Raw genomic sequence first — 19,981 nt, 5'->3', positions numbered from 1 at the left:
GCTCTAGTGATCTCTTGCCTACACTATTAAGGGAGTCCACTAGCATAGGAATTGTACCCTTTCATGGCTCTTGGCAAGTTGTGTCATTCATCTCAGTATCCCCAGTACCCAAGCACAATAACCACCATTTAATAGTTTGCTCACAACATATGTGTTGTGTGATCTAATGAAGGACTTGCAATTAGCCTTTCTGATCTCAACCCTTCCCTGAGGATTGTGTCATGGGGGTGTCATTTACATCACATCTTTCATAAATGAGGATCCTTGAAGTTATGAAAACAGCAGCCCTGCCTCCACCCAAGGGAGCAATCTGTCTCACGAAGCTGCATTCCTGGAATTTTCTAGATGGGAGATAATAAAAGCCTGAACTAGTGATAGCAGTGGGAATGGAAAGAAGAAAACAAGTGATTTATTTTAGAGTGATTTGGGAGACACACAAAAATACTCTTGACTAGCCAAAGTAAAATCTTAACCTGATTTCTTTCCGATTTCCTTTGGAACAATTCAATAAAAATCTGTTACATAAAAATGGAACATTTGCCATGTATCTCCTGTTAAATACGAGTCACTTTTATTGTGAACCTCATCCTCTGTCAGAAAAGTATATTGACCTCATTTTTCTACTTTAGAATCTGGTACTTCAGTCAATATCACACAATCTATAGCAGTATTTTAAGAGAAAGGCAACAATAAGTCCCAAGGAATTCTCTTGATCATTTTTAAAAAGCATACCACACACTCGAATATACAAGCATGTTTTTGAGTCCTATCTCAGAGAAACATTTGCTAAAATTACATTGACCACCTTTATTTTGATCATTTGTTTCCCAAATAAAATTTAAGTGATGCAGAGAACTAATGCAAAGTAGAAGGCATTTTGATTACAGAAACAAACTTGGTTCACATGGAATATTTTGAAGCAATGCCCTTTCTACTAATATCCAACTTTCCATTGCATTTTTTTCTAAAATGGGAATGCACTTTAAAAAACTCAACCGCAACAATCTTTCTGGAATTTAGTATATACATAAAGTAATAAATAAAATCCTTCCAGTTTTAAAATATCAAATGATTCGTATCTACTGAAACAGACCAAAAGGTTATTAAGGAACATGGTACAAATTTTGTTTGATAGCTAACATAAAAGTACAGACAGCTAGCTAAAAAAAATTCTCTAGATTTATATTTTATATTTAAGTGTATCGCCTTGGGTATTAAACATGCTGGTAGCTATCTCTTAATGAGCACCTGAGCTGTCATTTTTAATAACAGGCCGAAAATTATTATCTATAGGTTGATATTTCCCTGAAAATCATTTGTGAATCTAAAGTTAATAGAGCTAAGAATAGAAACTGACTATTCCATTTACTGAAATAGTATTATTTTATAATACTTGGCAGAATATTATCAAAAGTAACATGAACATATATTTATAATAAAAAATCAACATATGACAAAATGCATAAACATTCTCAGTATGCAGCAGAACTTTACACAAGTCTAAATAATGCATCTCAGTTACTCATTGTTTGAAAAGATCAATTGGTCCACTAGAAAAAGCCATAAGAGGAAAAAACACAGATCCAAGACAGAATATAAAAAATAAATAAATAAAACAAATATCTAGGCCACTCTGATTTTAGCTATTTCCCAATTTAAAACAAGGCATGAGAGATGAATACTATAAAAACTCAAATTATCTTACTCATCTAAGTACATACACCATTAATATATAATGCAAGTAATCAGGTAATAGCCTATTGTAATTCATAGGTTACAGTATTCTGGAAATCCTATTTTATTTTTAAATAATAAATTAAAAAAAAATACCTCTTCCACAAAGCTGTCTTTCTTCTCTAGCATTTCTCGTAATGTCTGAAGAATTTTAATGCACAGTTTTTCTTCTTTCTCCATTAGTTTCTTTGTATGATTAATCAACCTTAAAGCAAAACATTAAACCTTTAGAAAGACAGTGATTTCTCTTCAAGCTATATACAAACATCAAAGGCCACAGACGAAAGAAAATCACACAATTATTTGAGAATATGAAGTAAACCAGGTACACGTTTTTCAAAAGTTTTAAGATTACACTTCAGCTTATAAATTTTGTATTATAACACATTATATTTGTTTTACAGGTAGTATATCTCAGGGCTTCCCGAACTTACTCAGGTGACATTCTTTTAGTGGGACACACTACTCTGAGAAACAATGAAACACTAATATTCTCACTCCATTATATGAACTAAAGCAAATTTATTAGTAGTTAAATATAAATATTTATATTACATTTTATTATGTTAAGTTATACTATATTATTTTTATATACTGTATTACATTAGACATAAGAGTAGCAATGGCTGTATATAATTTTGCAACCTTAATATAACAGGCTGCTTTCCAGTTTCCATTCATAACAATGTGCCATTTTTCACTGCCAGGGTTTGGTAGAAACAAGCAGTTTCTGTCTTAAAAACAAAAAAGTGACATCAAGACAGTCTATCCATTTACCAGTTTTGCTATATTTGGGCAAAAACTCCAATCAATTTTAATCAAGTGACAAACTGTGTACTAGTGCTCTGTTAGGAAAAGAGTTTCAGGATCACCATCCCCAAGAACTTAAAATCAAATAAAATTTTCATTATCAGAATTTAGCTTTTATATATATAGAGAGAGAGCACATATAGCTCATGTTGTTAAAAAGCTGATTCTCAAAATGACCCTGTGAGACGTCTTCTTCAAATGACCCAATTTCAGTGACATAACATGAGTACTGTGGGGCATAACCCTGGGGAAAAGGTGAACTTTCACTAGTTAATGGCTAGCAAGGTGTGAGGGTCAAGTGTAAGGACTTCCCAGGGAGTCTTCCAATTTATCCTTACACCAAGCCTTTGGGACAGGTTCAGACTGATTTTGCTCATAAGAGAACAGAAGTCAGGGAGATATAGCAACCTGCCTCTGGTTACGTAAATTGTTAAGGGGTGAGACCTGCAAAGGCACTCAGGTCCATCTGACCTCAGAGCCAAAATTATTATGAACCACTCTGTGGTGATGGGGACTCAGGTCACTGATCTCTGGAGTCTCAGGGGTCTTGTGCAGAGTCCCTACACATATGCTAGGCTGCACAAAATCCCCTGAATGGGTAAGTGCCACAACACAGACATTGGCAAATGCTGTGAACCAGACATAAAACCACTTCATTCTACTGGGGGGAATTACCGAGGGCTGATCAGAGAAGGTTTCGGTGAAGAGACAGCACGCAACTTGTGAAGATTTCACCTGGCAAGAAAGGCTGGGGAGAGAAGACATCCCTGCAAAGGGAATGGTAAGAACACAGGACAGAGGCAGAAACCTAGCCAGCGTGTTCAGGAAATGAGAAGCACGTCAATTGCCCACTGACACTTAAAGACTTGGAAGAGGAAAGTGTAAGAGATGTGGTTTGGAAAGAAGGGACTGGAATATTAACCTCAAGAATCTGGAATGTTTTCTAGAGAAAATAGGGAACTACTGTTCTAAAGGACCCGAATGCCTCTTCCCACTGTGAGAAAGAGACCAATGATGGCAGCAGGAAAGGTGAAGCAGAGGAGACGGAGCAAGGCAAGAGAACAGTGGCAGAGGTCGGGTGAGGATGTAGGAAGTAACAGAAAAGACTCACAGCCAAGACTGTAAATAATGACATGTGGGAAGTAGAAGAGGAAGCAGGGCAGATCAGAGACCCTTGAAATGTATAGACTGGACTAATAGTGGATGGTGATTTTTAAAAAATTTTTTTAATTAGATAGGGTCTCTGTCACCCAGGCTGGAGTGTACTCATGTGATCATAGCTCATTGCAGCCTAGACCTCCTGGGCTCAATTGATCCTCCCACCTCAGCCTCCTGAGTAGCTGGGACCACAGGTATATGCCATAGTATCTGGCTAATTTTTTTGCTTTTTGCAGAGATAGGGTCTTGCTTTGTTGCTCAGGCTAGTTTCAAAATTCTGGGCTCAACTGATCTTCCTGCTTCAGCCTCCCAAAGTGCTGGGATTAGAAGTGTGAGCCACCATACCCAGCCCAATGATGACACTTTAAAATGACACTGTTCCATCCCGAAGAAGTAGCCAACACACAATGAAAGTAACACTGATGTCCTTTTAGACATGTTGAGTCTAGAAAACGTGTTATATACATGTGGTCAGGCCTAACAGGCAGAAGAATTTCAAAAGTTCTCCTGGCCAGGAAAGTGAAGCCTCCCTTTCTAAAACTTTTACTATTTGATTCTTTCTTTCACACAATAGTCCTTTTTCGATTTTTAATTTTTGTGGGTACATAGTAGGTATATACATTCACATAGTAGTCTTTAAATATGTGAAGATAGTTTTGATGGACATGATAAATTTCTTTTGATTTTTTTTCACTCTCTCAGGCTAAGTATTTCCATTTTCTTTAACTCTTCCTTACATAAAAGTTTTAATTCACTAACCATATTGAAAATATCAACCATAAGGTTGAATGACCACTTGCTACAGATTTATAAAAGGCATTCATAAACCACATAATGACTGGTTGAGCTAGGTGAGTGACTTTCAAATATTTTTTCTATGATCAAAGCAAGAAATAGATTTCACAAAACAACCCAGTATGGAAGTACCTGTGTGGGAGTGTGTATAAACTCACACAAATGTCATCCTTACTATGAGATGCACTCTGATAATTTGTATCTTCTCTAATTCATTTTTTTAATTAGCTGGTTGCCTCTACCTAAGTCAACTAAAAAATCTATAAATGGATCATACCCCACAGTCTGAAAAACACAGAGATTCTCCTTCACAAGGGAGGAGTAGGTGTTGACTTGAATGGACTCTAATCAGCTGCCTTAAAGATTAACAGTGTCATTGACCTATTCTCTTCTCTCTCACTCTATGTGTTATGTAGACTGTGAATTCCAGTTCTTTCCTGGGGTCTATCCTCATATTCTCCTGCAGACCCATCTGAGTCAACAGATTCTAAGAATTAGATTTATTTGAGAAAAAGTAGGAAGCCCCTACTTAGGGCTTGGACCTAAATTTATATTCTCTAGCTAAGCTTTACCAGGATGGTATGCACAGCAATATAAGACCTCTGGCAAAGCTATTCATAAAGTTGGATTCTAATTTATAAGATATTCTTACAAAGGAAACCCTTAGTTCTTCAAAGGGTTGGGGAAGAGGTAGGGTGAGCACTAAGATGCAAAACAGACAGTCCTGAGGCTCTGGCTGTAATACAATTGCAATAGCACAAAAATATCTTCTACAATCTCTTCTAGAACCACTCACGTACACGCATCATTTTTCCTTCATATGGGTGTAGGATCTGCAATGTGTTCCTATTACCATATCACTTTTGCTTCTCTCCTTTCAGGTTACCTAATGGTGCCACAGACTTGTCTCCATCTACAGCACAGCTCAATATTTACTTGATATCCTGAGTTACTTCATATCACTTTCTCATAGACAAGTATCTTCAAGTTCTAGACCACTGCTGTCTAACAGAACTCTGCAATAATATACATGTTCTATATTTGTGCTGCCAAATTTGGTAGCCATTAGCCACATGTGGCTATTGAGCACTTGAAATGTGGCCAATATGACTGAGGAAGTAGATTTTTATTTCATTTTAATTAATTCAAACTATAATTTAAGTAGCCATGTGTGGCTAGTAGCTACCATATTGGCACCTTAGTTCTCAACAAGGAGTCAGAAGACCTTTTCTCTAAAGGGGCAGATAGTAAATATTTTAGGCTTTGCGGGGTACACAGTCTCTGGCAACTAACTGATTCTGCCACAGTGGCATGAAAGCAGCCATAGACAATCTAGAAATGAATGAGCACCACTGCATTTCAGTAAAACTTTCTTTACGGAAATGAGTAGCAGGACCAATTTAGCCTGAGGGCCAGAGCTTGCCAACCCCCATTCCAGGCTGTCACATCTCAAGGATATAGCTATAATATTATGTTAATTTATTGAACTTGACAGGTTTATCACCTAATTTTAACCCATATTCCATACAATGACATATATTCATAGAAGGTGAAAGATATTTATCAAAGATGCTATTATCTTTTTTTTACTTAGTTCTTATTTTTAGATATGTAAGGGGTACAGGTGCAGAGTTCTCACATGCATGTATGTGTAGTGGTGAAGTCTGGGCTTTCAGTGTACTCATCCTCTGAATAGTGAACCCTGCTCAACACCCTATTTTTATAGTGAATTACTAGGCAATACCTCTACTTTAAATTTTATTTCTAATGATCTCAGCAGTCATCAGTTGTACACTCTGGGCCTCTTCACTTTAAAATCCTTACTCAGAAGACTGGCAGGTGTCCAGAAACATACATTCTTGCCAAACTCCCTAAGATGCAATGAGCCTATACCTGATTCTAGCCATAACCGTAATATAAAAACCCCACCTATTCTTCAGCACAATCCCTGCAGCTTTTCTCATCACACACCTTGCTTTCACTCCCAACGTCTCAGCTTAAATGGTGAAAGAAAGGAACACACTTCTTGTGTCCCCTAGGGCTTCAATCTCTGCCTCGGTACATCACAGTTGATGGAAGAGGTTTCCAGATCTCATTGAGCAATACTCTCTACCACACAGGAATTAGCTGGGATGGTTCAGGGTCAAGGGGCTGGGCAAGCTCATCTCACTGACTCTCCATCCAGATACTCTTCCCAAGAAGACTAAGCACCTTCTTTCTGACTGGACATCTAGAGTCTACATGTGACCACCTGCAGAGTCCTCAATGGCATGCCCTCCACATAAAGACAAGTCTCTTCTTTCTGGAGTTAGTTAGGCTTTTTCTCACAACTGCTTATCCTTGCACATCTCCCTTGAGAATTTTTCACTTACCATTAAGATGAAGATACTCTAGGGTAAATATATCAGCTATAATAGATCTGACAATACCACAAATGCTGAGAAAAATCAGTAAATGAAAGAACTGTAGTAAGAATCATCCAGGCAGCATGGCCACATACTGGGTCTGAGTCTTACTAACCCTGCACCTGAAGTGCACCTGGTCCTCGGTTTTCTCTTCTCTGAATCAGGCAGACTTCCCAGTCTCTGGGTGTTTATGCAGATTAGATAAAATAATAAAGACATATGACAATAGTAAGACCTCAATAAATGCTAGCTCCTTTTCCTTTCTCCCTATGTTAATGAAAACAAGTGACTTTAAACAAGAATTTTTTAAAAGGTCACACCATATAATTATGGAAAGGAATTAGGACCAAAATATTATTTTGCATAATACTTTGTGCCCCATAATGACACACTTTATTTTCAGTAAATTTAGTAAAATATGATAACTTGACCTTCACCAAAATAAAATTTCAAATGACTCAATTTAATTATTCTGGCAACATATTTTAACATGGATTTTAGGCCTTTCATATACTTTGTGGACTGTCATTTTATATCAGTGAAGTATAAGGTGGAAATGTTAGAGGCCATCTCAGTTTGGTGACAGCAGCAGAATTTCAGATTGGATCCACTTACTTCGACATGAAAGCGCCACATCTTATTCTTGCATCGCTTCCCTCAGGGAATAGCAGCTCTGGACTGTACAATACATCAACCAATACTGAGAATTCAGCCTGCATCATTGGGCTGAATTGGTGCTCCAAGGAGGCCACCACATCCTAGGGAATGAAACACAAGAGAATCCACATGAAGGCCTAAGTCAGATTTTATCTTTCAAAGATATGACAAGCCTAAGAATACTAATGGGAATTTTATAGATGCCTCCTATATTTCCATAGCACCAAATGTCTGTGCCATAATTATGGTCTGGTTTTATGTATGAATACTGCCTGGGTTCGTGTGTGTGTGTGTGTGTGTGTGTGTGTGTGTGTGTGTGTGTGTTTTCATTTACAAGATAAGGGAGGGGAAGGTAGCTATAAGATTTCTAAGGATAAACACCTATAAAAGGAAATGTCAGTTAAGCCACTTTATGTGCCCTGCAGTGCCTAATATTATAATGGAGACATGATAGGCACTCACTAAATTGCAATAAACTAGGGGCATAACCAGGTGGCAGATAAAAATAAATAGATTTCCAGCCAGGTGCAGTGCCTCACACATGTAATCCCAGCATATTGGGAGGCCAAGGTAGGTGGATTGCTTGAGGCCAGGATTTGGGGACCAGCCTGGCCAACATGGTGAAACCCTTTTTCTACTAAAAATACAAAAACCAGCCAGGCATTGGTGGCCTGTGCCTGTAGTCCCAGCTACTCAGGAGGCTGGGGTGGGAGAATCATCTCAGTCTAGGAGGCGAAGGTTGCAGTAAGCACCAAGATAGGACCCACTGCACTCCAGCCTGGGCGACAATTGAAACCCTGTCTTGAAAAGAAAAAAAAAAATTCCATGTGTCATTGGTCATTCAGAATGAATTATTTCATCCATTGGGAAAGGTCACTGAAATCTTATTTGGAGCAATATTAGTACTATACCTGGGTTCAATGACATTCAACAGAATTTCAAATTATATTTTTTGAGAGACCCTATTGGTCACATACCCAACAGCCTTTCTTTACCCTCTTCCTTGCTAACAGAATCTCAACGTAATTTCTGACAGGCAACAACATTCTCAGGGGATGAGCCCCTTCAGCTTAAGGTCAAGGTTGGTTACTCTAAGCTAGGCATGGTTATTCCATTTCCGCCTCTAGCAATCTGTCTAGGCATGATTATGTGGCACAGTCCCAGTCAATAAGACACCAGTTGAAGTACACTGAGAGAGTGGGGTATGTGTTGCGGGTGGGGGAGATTCTTTCAAAACCACCTACTGTTCTCAAGGCAGCTAAAATCTGAGGCAGCCCTCATGTGACCTTGGGAGACCAGCATTGAGCTGAATGCCTACAGACCTTTGGTTTTAGGGGCCCAGGCCTACAATTATCAAACTCAAGGACAGCCATAGCTCCAGGTTTCTTGCTATGTGAAATGATATGGTCTTTATTATTTAAGTCACTTTTAGTTGAATGTTATGTTAATTAAAGCTGTAAGCATCTTAACTGATATGCTTCTAAAATGAACTGCAGGTAATTATAATTTCCTGAACACTCTTTAATGGTTAAAGCATTCCCTTTTATTTTTAAACTATGTTAGAAGAAAAAAAATCTTATGTAAAGGAGCAATTTATTCACCCGTAGCTATGGCATATTTTTATTAAGCAGAACATTGCCAATTGCTTATTGTCACTCTAGGATACAGAAGCACAGATGGGGATGTCACCTTCTTGATTTCTTATGAATCATGTTAATTCCTGTTTTAACTCTTCTCTTTCTGCAAAAGTGATCATTTCTACTTCAACCACTTTAAATAAGCTTTCTGAGAAATTTCTGAAAACAATTAAAAGAGACTAACAGGAAATAACATAAAGGGGAAAACTAAGTACTATACAAAAATAGGGATTGTATGTTTATCAAATATGACAATATTTAAGTAAATGTCCCAAAAATGCCCCTGTTGTTTAGATTACCTCTTCTTTATTTCATCTACTAAACAAACAGTGCTCTTGCTGCTATGATGTGAATTCTGTCTTTATCTCCTATTTTCGTCATGAGCCAACCATGCAACCTCCCTAAGTCATTGTTTCCCGACATGAAAGCTTAGGATAATGATATTAATAATCATGTGAGTTTGTTGCAAGGATTAAAGGTAAGTGCACAGAACAGCCTCTAACACATACTGGCCACTAATTCCATATAAATGCTGGCAATCTTTATTATTGAGCACCAGTTAGCTGTGATCATCACCCAAACTCGGTGGTTTACTGCCTGGCCTCATCTTAATCACCACTAAGCATTTTATACACCGGTTTATGCTCTTTGAAACACTTTGTCTCTTGACTTCTACGACACCACACTTTATTTTCCACCTATGTCCTTACTATTTCTTCATCAATTCCCGGTAGTGCCTGTTCCTTTTCTTTTTGATACCTATACTTCCTTCTGATAAATTTCATCCAATTCTATGGTTTTACTATCGTCTATATGTTGGAACTTCCACATTTATATTTCCAGCAGGACATCTTTCTAAACCTCTTCAGAGTCACATATCCAACAGCCTAGTTGACACACACACTTAGGTATCTAAATAGGCATCTCAAATTTAAAATTCCCCCAATAGAACTCCTAATTTCAACTCGGCCCTAACCTCTTTCTCTCCCATTGCTTCCTATTTTAGTAAATAACACAATCATATCATATCAAAACTAGAGTTATCTTTGATTCTTCTTTCTATCATCTCACAATGCATCAATTCATCCACCAAGTTCTATTAGTTCTACAACTAAATTTATACAAAATATGCGCCGGGCGCGGTGGCTCAAGCCTGTAATCCCAGCACTTTGGGAGGCCGAGGCGGGTGGATCACGAGGTCAAGAGATCGAGACCATCCTGGTCAGCATGGTGAAACCCCGTCTCTACTAAAAATACAGAAAATTAGCTGGGCATGGTGGTGTGTGCCTGTAATCCCAGCTACTCAGGAGGCTGAGGCAGGAGAATTGCCTGAACCCAGGAGGCGGAGGTTGTGGTGAGCCGAGATCGCGCCATTGCACTCCAGCCTGGGTAACAAGACTGAAACTCCGTCTCAAAAAAAAAAAAAAATTTATACAAAATGCACACACTTCTCTGCATTACTATTGTTACCTCCTTAAGCCAACCTGCCATCACCTTTTCCCTGAGTTAATACAAAGCTACCTAACTAGATTCACTGCTTTCATGTCAGGATCTTATAATACACCCAAAATTCAAAGTGATCTTTTTAAAAGCAAACCAAATCAGCCTCTCCTCTGCTGAAAATCTTCAATGACTTGCCATCACACTTAGAATACACTTAAAATGCCTTCCTATGTGTCTTAATCTGTTCAGGCTGCTATAGCAAAATATCATAAACTGAGTAGCTTATAAACAACAGAAATTATTTCTCATAGTTCTGGTGGCTGGGAAGTCCAAGATCAGGCACCAGCAGAATTGTTGTCTGGTGAGGACGTACTTCCTGGTTCATAGAAGGTCCCTCTCTTGCTGTGTCCTCACGTAGTGGAGGGCTGAATGAGCTTGCATGGGCCTGTTTTATAGGGACACTAATCTCAACTCCCAAAAGACCCCACCTCCTAATACTATCACCTTGGGGGTTAGAATTTCAGCATATGAATTTGAGGCAGGGGAGAACACAAACACTTGGGGCACAGCCACAGCACCATATTACTCTCTACATGATTTGGCCCCTTATTTCATAATATTTTCTTCCTTTACTCACTTCCTTTATTCCTGCTCCAATGGACTTTTCTTAGATCTTCAAAAATCAACCTCATTTCTGCCTAAGCACCTTTGCATTTCCTATTTCCTTCCTATAAAACTCTCTGAACCCAAATCTTAGAACATTCCTATTATTCAGGTCTCAACACAACTGTTACCCTGGTAGAAAGGAACTTCACAATTACAGGATCACTCTCCCAGTAATTCTCCACCATGCTGCTACTATGCTCTACTTTATTCATTGCAGTTTTAATTATCTAATAATTTATCATTTATTTAATAAGTTAGAATGCATGTCCCAGAAGAGCACAGACCCATGACTCGCTCTCTCTAGCACTTCATCCAGTGGCTAGTCTAGAATTTTTACTAAATAAATACTTAATGAATATCAATCTATTAAAAGAAGTTTAAGGCATACCATACCCTCTCTGTGCTTTCTGACACTATTATAACCTCTCCTCTGAAATGTTCCGCTCTCTTTGTTCTCCTGACCCTGACCCTCCTCCTTTCTGACCCTGCTTTTTCTTCACTCATGATGTGGCCATTCTGCTACTCTTAGCCACTCACAAAGAGTGTTCTTTTCTGTTTATTTTTTATCACTATATTCTCTCTTTAAGCAATACAAACCACTATCCAACTATTATCTTCAAATATAGACTTAACTTCCAGTATACTCATTAGCCTGCTATCCTAGTTCACTGCATTTTCCATTGCCCTCCTATTGCATTCTCTTTTCCTCTGCTCTTACAATACACAGTCCTAATAATACTACCTAGTCTCCAATCATCAGGGAGACTAGATAGTATTATTAGGACTGTGTATTAAACTCCTCCTCTCAAGCCCTCTTTCTACTTCCATCCAGGAGCCTCCAAGTCTGCTGACCCTGCCTTCATCATTGTCTGTAGCATCCATTTCTTTGTTTCATCCATATCACTACCTGGCTCAGATCTTAAGTAACTTCTCACTACTCTCTCTTCTTCTAGTCTCTTTTTGATAACGCCATCCTACAAATCAAGGATCACTTATAATGGCATTTTCCCCAATATTTTTAACATCTCACACCCTTTAAGTTTCTCATACTCTCTGAATCTAACTTGTCCTTCTAATCCCATATAACACTCATCTACATGTGATCTCTCATAATACTTATTTCAGTCCATGTCTTGGCCATTTTGCAGGAAAAAAACTTCTTCAAACTATACCCCAATTCAACTCTATGGAATATTATACTAATTACGTGGATGGGAAGATGTCTGTTATGGGCTGAATTGTAACCCCCCAAAATTTCATATGTTGAAGCCCTAACTCATAGTACCTCAGAATGTGACTCTGTTTAGAGCTAGGGCTTTCAAATGGGTAATTAAGATAAAATGAGCTCATATGAACGGGCCCTAATCCAACATAACTGGTATCTTACAAGGAGAAGGAATTAGGATACAGATATGTGCAAACACAGAAAAGAGACCCTATGAGGACACAGCAGGAAGTCAGCCATCTGCAAGCTCAGGAGAGAGGCCTCCAAGAAAGCATCCCTGCTGACACCTTGATCTTGGACTTCTAGCCTCCAAAACTATGAGAAAATAAATTTCTGTTGTTTAAGCCAGCAAGTCTGTGACATTCTGTTACAGCAGCCCTGGCAAACTAATACAATTTCCAGGCTAAAATCATGAGTGAGATACTATACAAGTAATTTAAGAGCAAGGAGGCCAAAAGATAAGTTGAAGCAAGATTATGAATATGTAATTTATTTACCAATGTTATCATTGGTATTATGATTATTATTTTGATATTCAGACCCACTACTCACTACCATATTATCAAAACACAGTAATCAATATACACTCATTAAAAAATAACTCACAACATATGGAAGCTATATGTTTAAATAGAGTAGTGGTAGTACACAGTTGTAAAGCAAGGCCTAGTCCCCAAATAGAACGGATATTTTTAACCATATTTTATTTGTGTGACTACATATTTTCAAAAAATGTAATTTAGAAAATATCAATGCCATTTCATGTTCTCATGTACCTGTAACTTTTCAATAATATTTCTGTAATCCCAAGCAGGCCCTCCGAGAGCTTCTTTAAAGCGTGGCCCAGAGCGAGCTGATAGTCTCCAACCCATGGCTGCTCTCTGCACCATATTTGAATGGCTCTTCATGAAAAGGGTATTAACTTGGCTGTCCAAATCCACTGGAATGGCAATTCCACGATTTTTTGCTGAAAAATAAAGATTTAAAATATTTCCCTCTTAATTTGACTAAAGTGTCTCATACATTATCCATACAATCTAATAAACATAAAAGAAAAAATGTCAAATCTTTAGACTCTGCCATTAACTTGTTTTATATAACTGTAAAGGCTTCTAACTTGAATGTATTTCAATTCGTAAGACCAATTAGTAAAGTGGGTTCATGAAACATTCAAGAACTTATTTGATTTCTTAATGATTCATGCTTGAAATGCACTTTATACAACATCAATACAGAAAAACGCTGTATAACAACCAGCATATTTGTACTTTTCCAGATGCCAACATAAATAAGAAAGCAGACATAAAACACATGATATGATTCTTCCACTCCATTCATTAATTTAAGTAGTGTTGGTGTGCACACAAAATTGTACGTGATGAAACATCTGAGAGTAGAAATAAAAAGTTGAAGAGTGTAAAAGTCTGCGTTGGAAGAGGGTGTATCTCAATATGTGTCTTTCTTTCTTCCGTAGATCCACTGAAATTTATATTTCAACAGGCTTACATCACAACAATACTGAAAATTGAAGATGCTTGTCACAAAAAAACAAACAAACAAACAAAAAAACAGTAATGTTGAAGCATTTTTGCAAGGCAAAATGAAGATGGGATTAGTCCATCAGAGAAGGAAGAGAAGAAGCTGCTCCACAAGAGATTAGACTTAGAAAAGGTCTTCCCAGGTGCGCAAAGTGTGGTAGGGTTGTGGGGCAACTCATTAAAGAATAACAGCTGAAGAGATGGGAAGCTAAGGCCTCCTCCCTCTGATTAGCATAGAACAGTTGGCAGAAGCAGTTTTTACCCAGAGGATAAAGTCAGAGAAATAAATAAATGTTCTCTCAAGGAAGTAGAATACCTGACTGGAAAGAATGCCAAATGAAGGTGTTAGAACTTTATAGAGAAGCAGAGTGGAACTTGAAGTAACACCAGAGATCACCAAGTAAGAGGTAAAATGTGAGGCGAGAGAAGAGGCAGCACCAGCTGAGAGAGGAAATATATAAGTCTCCAACCCCTGAACAAAGCCCTCCTTACTTTAACACTTACTGGTGTTCCCAGCCTGACCTCTGCTATACATATACATGCACATATGCACACACACACAGCATAAAGGAAAGCCTGCATATCATTTGGTCAGCCTTTGACCCCTCATACAGAATTCCAGGTCAGCCTTGTCATTTATACAAGAGTTCTAGGAGAGAAACAGGCTTTACAACTGCAGTGGAAACCTATGCCAGTCATTACCGACTTTCCTAATTACAAACACACCACCAAGGATCACAAGGAAAATCAATACCATTAACAATAACTGACCCTAGTGAAAACAGGGATGGCTCAAGGAAAAGCAAAAAATATTTAAATAATGCTAATTATTGTCCTCAGAGAATCTGAGTATATACTGCATCCACAAAAGTAGAAAATCAGAAAGAAGAATGACTTCTTAGAAATTGAAATGTGATCGCCTACATAAACATGTCAAAAATTGGCTGAAAAATAATTGATAGAAACACAGTTGGTAATCTGGATAGGAAGTCAAGGAATCTTCTAAATATTAAGCATGAAAGATCAAAAAGGAAAATAAAACAGAGAGATTGTGAAATTAAGAGGGTCAACCCAGGAATGTAAACATCTAACAAATATAAGTTCCAGAAAGAAACAGCAGATACAATGTGAGAGAAGAAATTATTAAGAAAATAATAGAAGACAATTTCCTTGAGCTTAAAACACATGCACATCTCCAAATTGAAAAGATCCACAATGTGTTAAACAAGATTAAGTAAGCGTATTGGCCATATTCTGGTAGAACTTTAGAAGCTGTTGCAGGTTGAACTGCATCCCCCAAAATTATATATTGTAGTATTAATCATCACTCCCTCTGAATGTGACCTAATTTGGAAATAGAGTCTCTGCAGATGTAATCAAGTTAAGTTGAGGCCATATTGAATCAGGGTGAGTCCCAATCCAACACAACTGGTGTCTTTATAAGAAGGGAAGGAGAGTCACAGAGAAATACCTGAGGGACAAACATGATGGAGATAAAGATGGAGGCAGAGACTGGATTTATGCAGCTTCAAGCCAAAGAATGCCAAGGATTACTGGCAAACACCAGAAGCTAAGAGAAAGGCATGGAACAAATTCTTCCCTGGAGCCTTCAGAGAGAGCACGGTGCTGATGATACCTTGATTCCAGACTCCTAGCCTCCAAATTGTGAGACAGTAAAATTTCTGTTGTTTTAAGCTACTACTCAGTTAGGCTAATTTATGGCCAGCTGTATAAACTACACAAATGTCAATAGTATGGAGAAAATCTCAAGTACTTCCAGAGTGAAAAGGTGATTCCCAAAAAGAATCTGACCAGCATCAGACTTATCATCATCAGCATTGAATACTAAGAGACAGAATATCTTTATAGATGAAACATTTTGAAACTAGGACTTTATGTCCATCTAAACTAAAAATCAAATGTAATTCCCAAATAAAAACATTTCAGAATATGTAAAGGCTCAGAAATTCTTCAATGAACCCCCTATGAAAAAATTACTCTAAAAAAAGAGTAGATATCACGCCTGCAATCCCAGCACTTTGGGAGGCCGAGGCGGGCAAATCACGAGGTAAGGATATCGAGACCATCCTGGCCAACATGGTGAAACCTGGTCTCTATTAAAAATACAAAAATTAGCTGGGCATGGTGGTGCATGCATGTAGTCCCAGCTACTTGGGAGGCTGAGGCAGGAGAACTGCTTGAACCCAGGAGGTGGAGGTTGCAGTGGGCCAAGATCGCACCACTGTACTCCAGCCTGGTAACAGAAGGAGACTCGGTCTCAGAAAAAAAAAAAAAAAAAAAAAAAAAAGAGCAGATAACTTGTTTTAATGTCCACATGGATATGAGAAACTATAGCAACTAAGTATGAATCTGAAGAAGAAAATAAAATTAGAAACAAATGAAGGAAGATCCATGAGCTATTTCCATGGCTGGGAAATTCTCTTCTACTTGGAAAAGTATTAATATCATAGTGCTACATTTTTGTCCTAAATGGTTATACCATGGAAAATATTATACATCATAATCTATATGCTCCGATAATTGACTTTTTTTTTGAGACAGAGTCTTGCTCTGTCACCCAGGCTGGAGTACAGTGGCACAATCCTGGCTCACTGCAACCTCTGCCTCACAGGTTCAAGTGATTCTCCTGCCTTAGCCTCCTCTATAGCAAGAATTACAGGTGTGTGCCACCACACCTGGCTGATTTTTGAATTATTAGTAGACAAAGGGTTTCATCATGTTGGCCAGGCTGGCGTCAAACTCCTGACCTGGTGATCTGCCCACCTTAGCTTCCCAAGGTGCTGGGATTACAGGCGTAAGCCACCACACCCAGCCTGATAATTGATTTTTAATGTTTATCAAACTATAGGAGAAGATTATATTTACAAACAAAATACAAATATCGCAAATCATAACAATGAAAAAGCAATAACACATCAAGCAAAAATTGGAATATAAAGTAGAGAAAGAGGTAAAAATGAAGGAAATATGTTAATTTATTTTTCACAGTGTGGAGCATATGGATATGGTTTAAAGCTATTAAATCAAGAAGCAGAACTCTAAGGATCACATTTAAAGTTATAATGATAGTCACCAGAAGGCTTACTTTAAATGAATGAAAATAGGAAGGAAGTGGTAAAAAGAAATTGGATGGATGGATGGATAGACAGATAGATACACATATAGACACATAGACACATACATAGATAATCTGGCTTGCTTCATATAATGGAAGGAAAGTAAATAGTAGATAATATAATCTGCTGGTGAAAATTCTCTGACGCCTAAAGATACTCAAAAACTTGTTGGAAAACAGACCATTTGCTGGATGCAGCTGTAGCCTCAGTTATTCAGGAGGCTGAATCAGGTGGTTCACTTGAGCCTAGGAGTTCGAGGTTGTAGTGCATTATGATGTGAATAGCCACTACATATAGCCTGAGCAACACAGAAAGACCCTGTCTCTAAAAAAGAAAGAAAAGAAGAGAAGAAAGAAAAGAGAAGAGAGGAGATCCTGTCTCTAACAAAGAAAGGAAAGAAGAGAAGGGAGAAGAGGGAAGGGCAGGGAAGGGGAGAGGGGTGGAGAGGGGAGAGGTAGAGGGAGAGGGAGAAGGAGAAGGCGAGGAAAGAGGATAGGAGAAGGAGGAGAAGAGGAGAAGAGAAGAAGAGAGGAAAAGGAAAGGAAGGAAGAAAATAGATAATATTCACTAGCCACACAAAAACATGCACCAATTTAGACAGAAACTCACACTCAAGTTTTACAGAAATAATAACAGCTATAAGGCAACCTTAAACAATCAATTTTACCACTGCTCAGATTTCCCTAGTGAATGTTTTCCTAATATTCATGAGACACTTCCCTTTCCCAAGGCATGCAATATCTCTGTTTATGTCCTTCACGTACAGCAGTGCAATTGCACTTCTGTCTCATCTGAAGGAAAGACAGCCTCAACACTGCCAAGCAACACATAGTTTTATAAATACTTAATCCTGCACCACGATCAAATCCTGGCAAGATTTTCATCCTTTTCTGGCTGCTTCACACATAAACTGGGTTTGCTCTAAACATTCAAAAATCAAACAGAAGACAATACTGCTTCTATGTTATTTTCTAAACAATGAAAATAAAAATTACAAACTTCAGTGTTTCTCAAAACATATTACAAACAAGTTTCCACTGATATTTAAACAAATTGGGGAGGATATTGGGATTTATCTCCCCTTTAGGAATCAGGTACATTAGTTGAAATTGACCATCAAATAAGTGTTGTTGCTATGAATATGACTTACACAAAGCAGTGCTCAATTAATATTTTTCTAATGACAGCAGTGGAAATTTAGTCCAATGGCAGCACCTCTGTTATTAACAATGCAGCCTTTTTATTAGTGACTTCAGGAAAATCTCATCCGCCTCCAGAATCTCTTGTAAGCTGCTGCTAGTACACATTTCTCTATAGCCAGCACCATGGACAAACCAGGCTGGGGAGACTCCACAACCTCAAACTCTATTGAAAGTTTTTTCGTTTCCCTCAAACCATCCACTTCAATTGATATTATCTAGCCTTCAGTCTTCGGATAAATTTTACAATAGAAATTAGCAAGGTAAAATATATTACTTTCCACAACTGCAGGTAAACTTTGAGCAGAGCTAAATAACAATTTCTAGTAATATTAGAAAATTAACTATGCAATTGAGAAAAAGAGATTTTGAGTCAAAGTAAGTCCACTTTGTAGGCAAAGTTTTTTTCAAACAATTGTGAAAACACAAATATATCTAAAGACATGGTCTGAAACAGATTCACTGGCCTGTCCAAATAGTGTAAATACTAATCAGAAACCAAAATTAACAATACTAATTTAGTGATCCACTGTTTAAAAATTAAAGCAGAAAAAAAAATTTACATCTAAAAATGGAAATAATTAATTTATTATTTCACTTACAAGGACATTAATAACTAGAACAATATTTTTCAAATGTAATCAAAAACAATCCAAACTTAGCTTACTCTTATTAGGCAAGAAAAATTCTGGTGTATATACATTGCATGTCAAAATGTGAACTAGAATGTATTCTTGGGATTAGCGGTTATTCTCTGCCCCATCTGTCTTTCGACAAGGAGGAGCTAATAAATTTACAACAGTTAGCCATTCTTCTGGCCTATACCGTTAACTCTAACTATCTACTTTAATACAAAGAGTCACGTTAAAGTTTAAAATATTTTTTAAGACACTTGAACCTATTTCACTTCTAAGCTGGAATGCAATTGAGATACACCTTGTTAACGATACACTGTCAGTGAGTAAGTATATGGATCCCTTAAAAAACTAATAGGAGAGAGGATGGGTTGTTAGCGATGTATTTATCTTTTGTAGAGCTCTGCCTAGAGATAACTAGTTCTCTAAAATGAGCTATCTTTATTCACGGTATTTTTTTTATGATTAGGCAACTGCTAATTAGGCTTATAAATCTCAGAAATTATCTGGATATGACAAGTCTTTGCAGTGATTTTAAGATGTAATCAAAATCTATTTCCAATTATTATTCATTAAATATTGCATATTATGTAAAAAATGTTTAATTAGATGGCATTACCGATGGTACCTGCCAGACCAAAATCTCTGAGAATACATATAGTGCAGTGATAGGTGCCATGAGAAAAATCTTAGATAGATAAACTGACAGGTAAGGGGGAAAGGCAACAGAAAGTGTAAGCATTAATTAGAAAACCTGGTTGGTTGTCAAGTTCTACATACAGGCCCAGGTGGACCACAGGAATGTGGAATGGCACAGGCAGAGAGTGGTACATTTCCTATATCATGTCAAAAAACAAATCTGTACTGAAATGCTAGTGTACATAAACAGGAAGAACATTAAATATATCAAATGCATCTTTCCTATCTGGCACTCAACTATCC

At 37.6% G+C, this 19,981-nt stretch overlaps 1 protein-coding gene across 6 annotated transcripts in view; it reads right to left on the bottom strand.

The window, feature by feature from the left end:
• ITPR2 (inositol 1,4,5-trisphosphate receptor type 2) overlaps window positions 1–19,981 on the bottom strand; it is a 492,164-nt gene that overhangs the window by 207,660 nt on the left and 264,523 nt on the right. For all 6 annotated transcript variants that reach the window (XM_032284102.1, XM_032284097.1, XM_032284122.1 and 3 more), the window contains 3 exons: window positions 13,307–13,497; window positions 7,518–7,660; window positions 1,831–1,939 (listed from right to left, as the gene is read on the bottom strand). In XM_032284102.1, coding sequence (XP_032139993.1) covers window positions 1,831–1,939; window positions 7,518–7,660; window positions 13,307–13,497 — 443 coding nt within the window. The remainder of the gene's footprint in view (window positions 1–1,830; window positions 1,940–7,517; window positions 7,661–13,306; window positions 13,498–19,981) is intronic.

This window comes from Sapajus apella, unplaced genomic scaffold (genome assembly GCF_009761245.1).
Source record: "Sapajus apella isolate SASKATOON/1434 unplaced genomic scaffold, GSC_monkey_1.0 scaffold2, whole genome shotgun sequence".
NCBI classification, from domain to species: domain Eukaryota; kingdom Metazoa; phylum Chordata; class Mammalia; order Primates; family Cebidae; genus Sapajus; species Sapajus apella.
The sequence above is the reverse complement of the archived record's forward strand: the minus strand, read 5'-3'. Positions and strand labels throughout refer to the sequence as shown.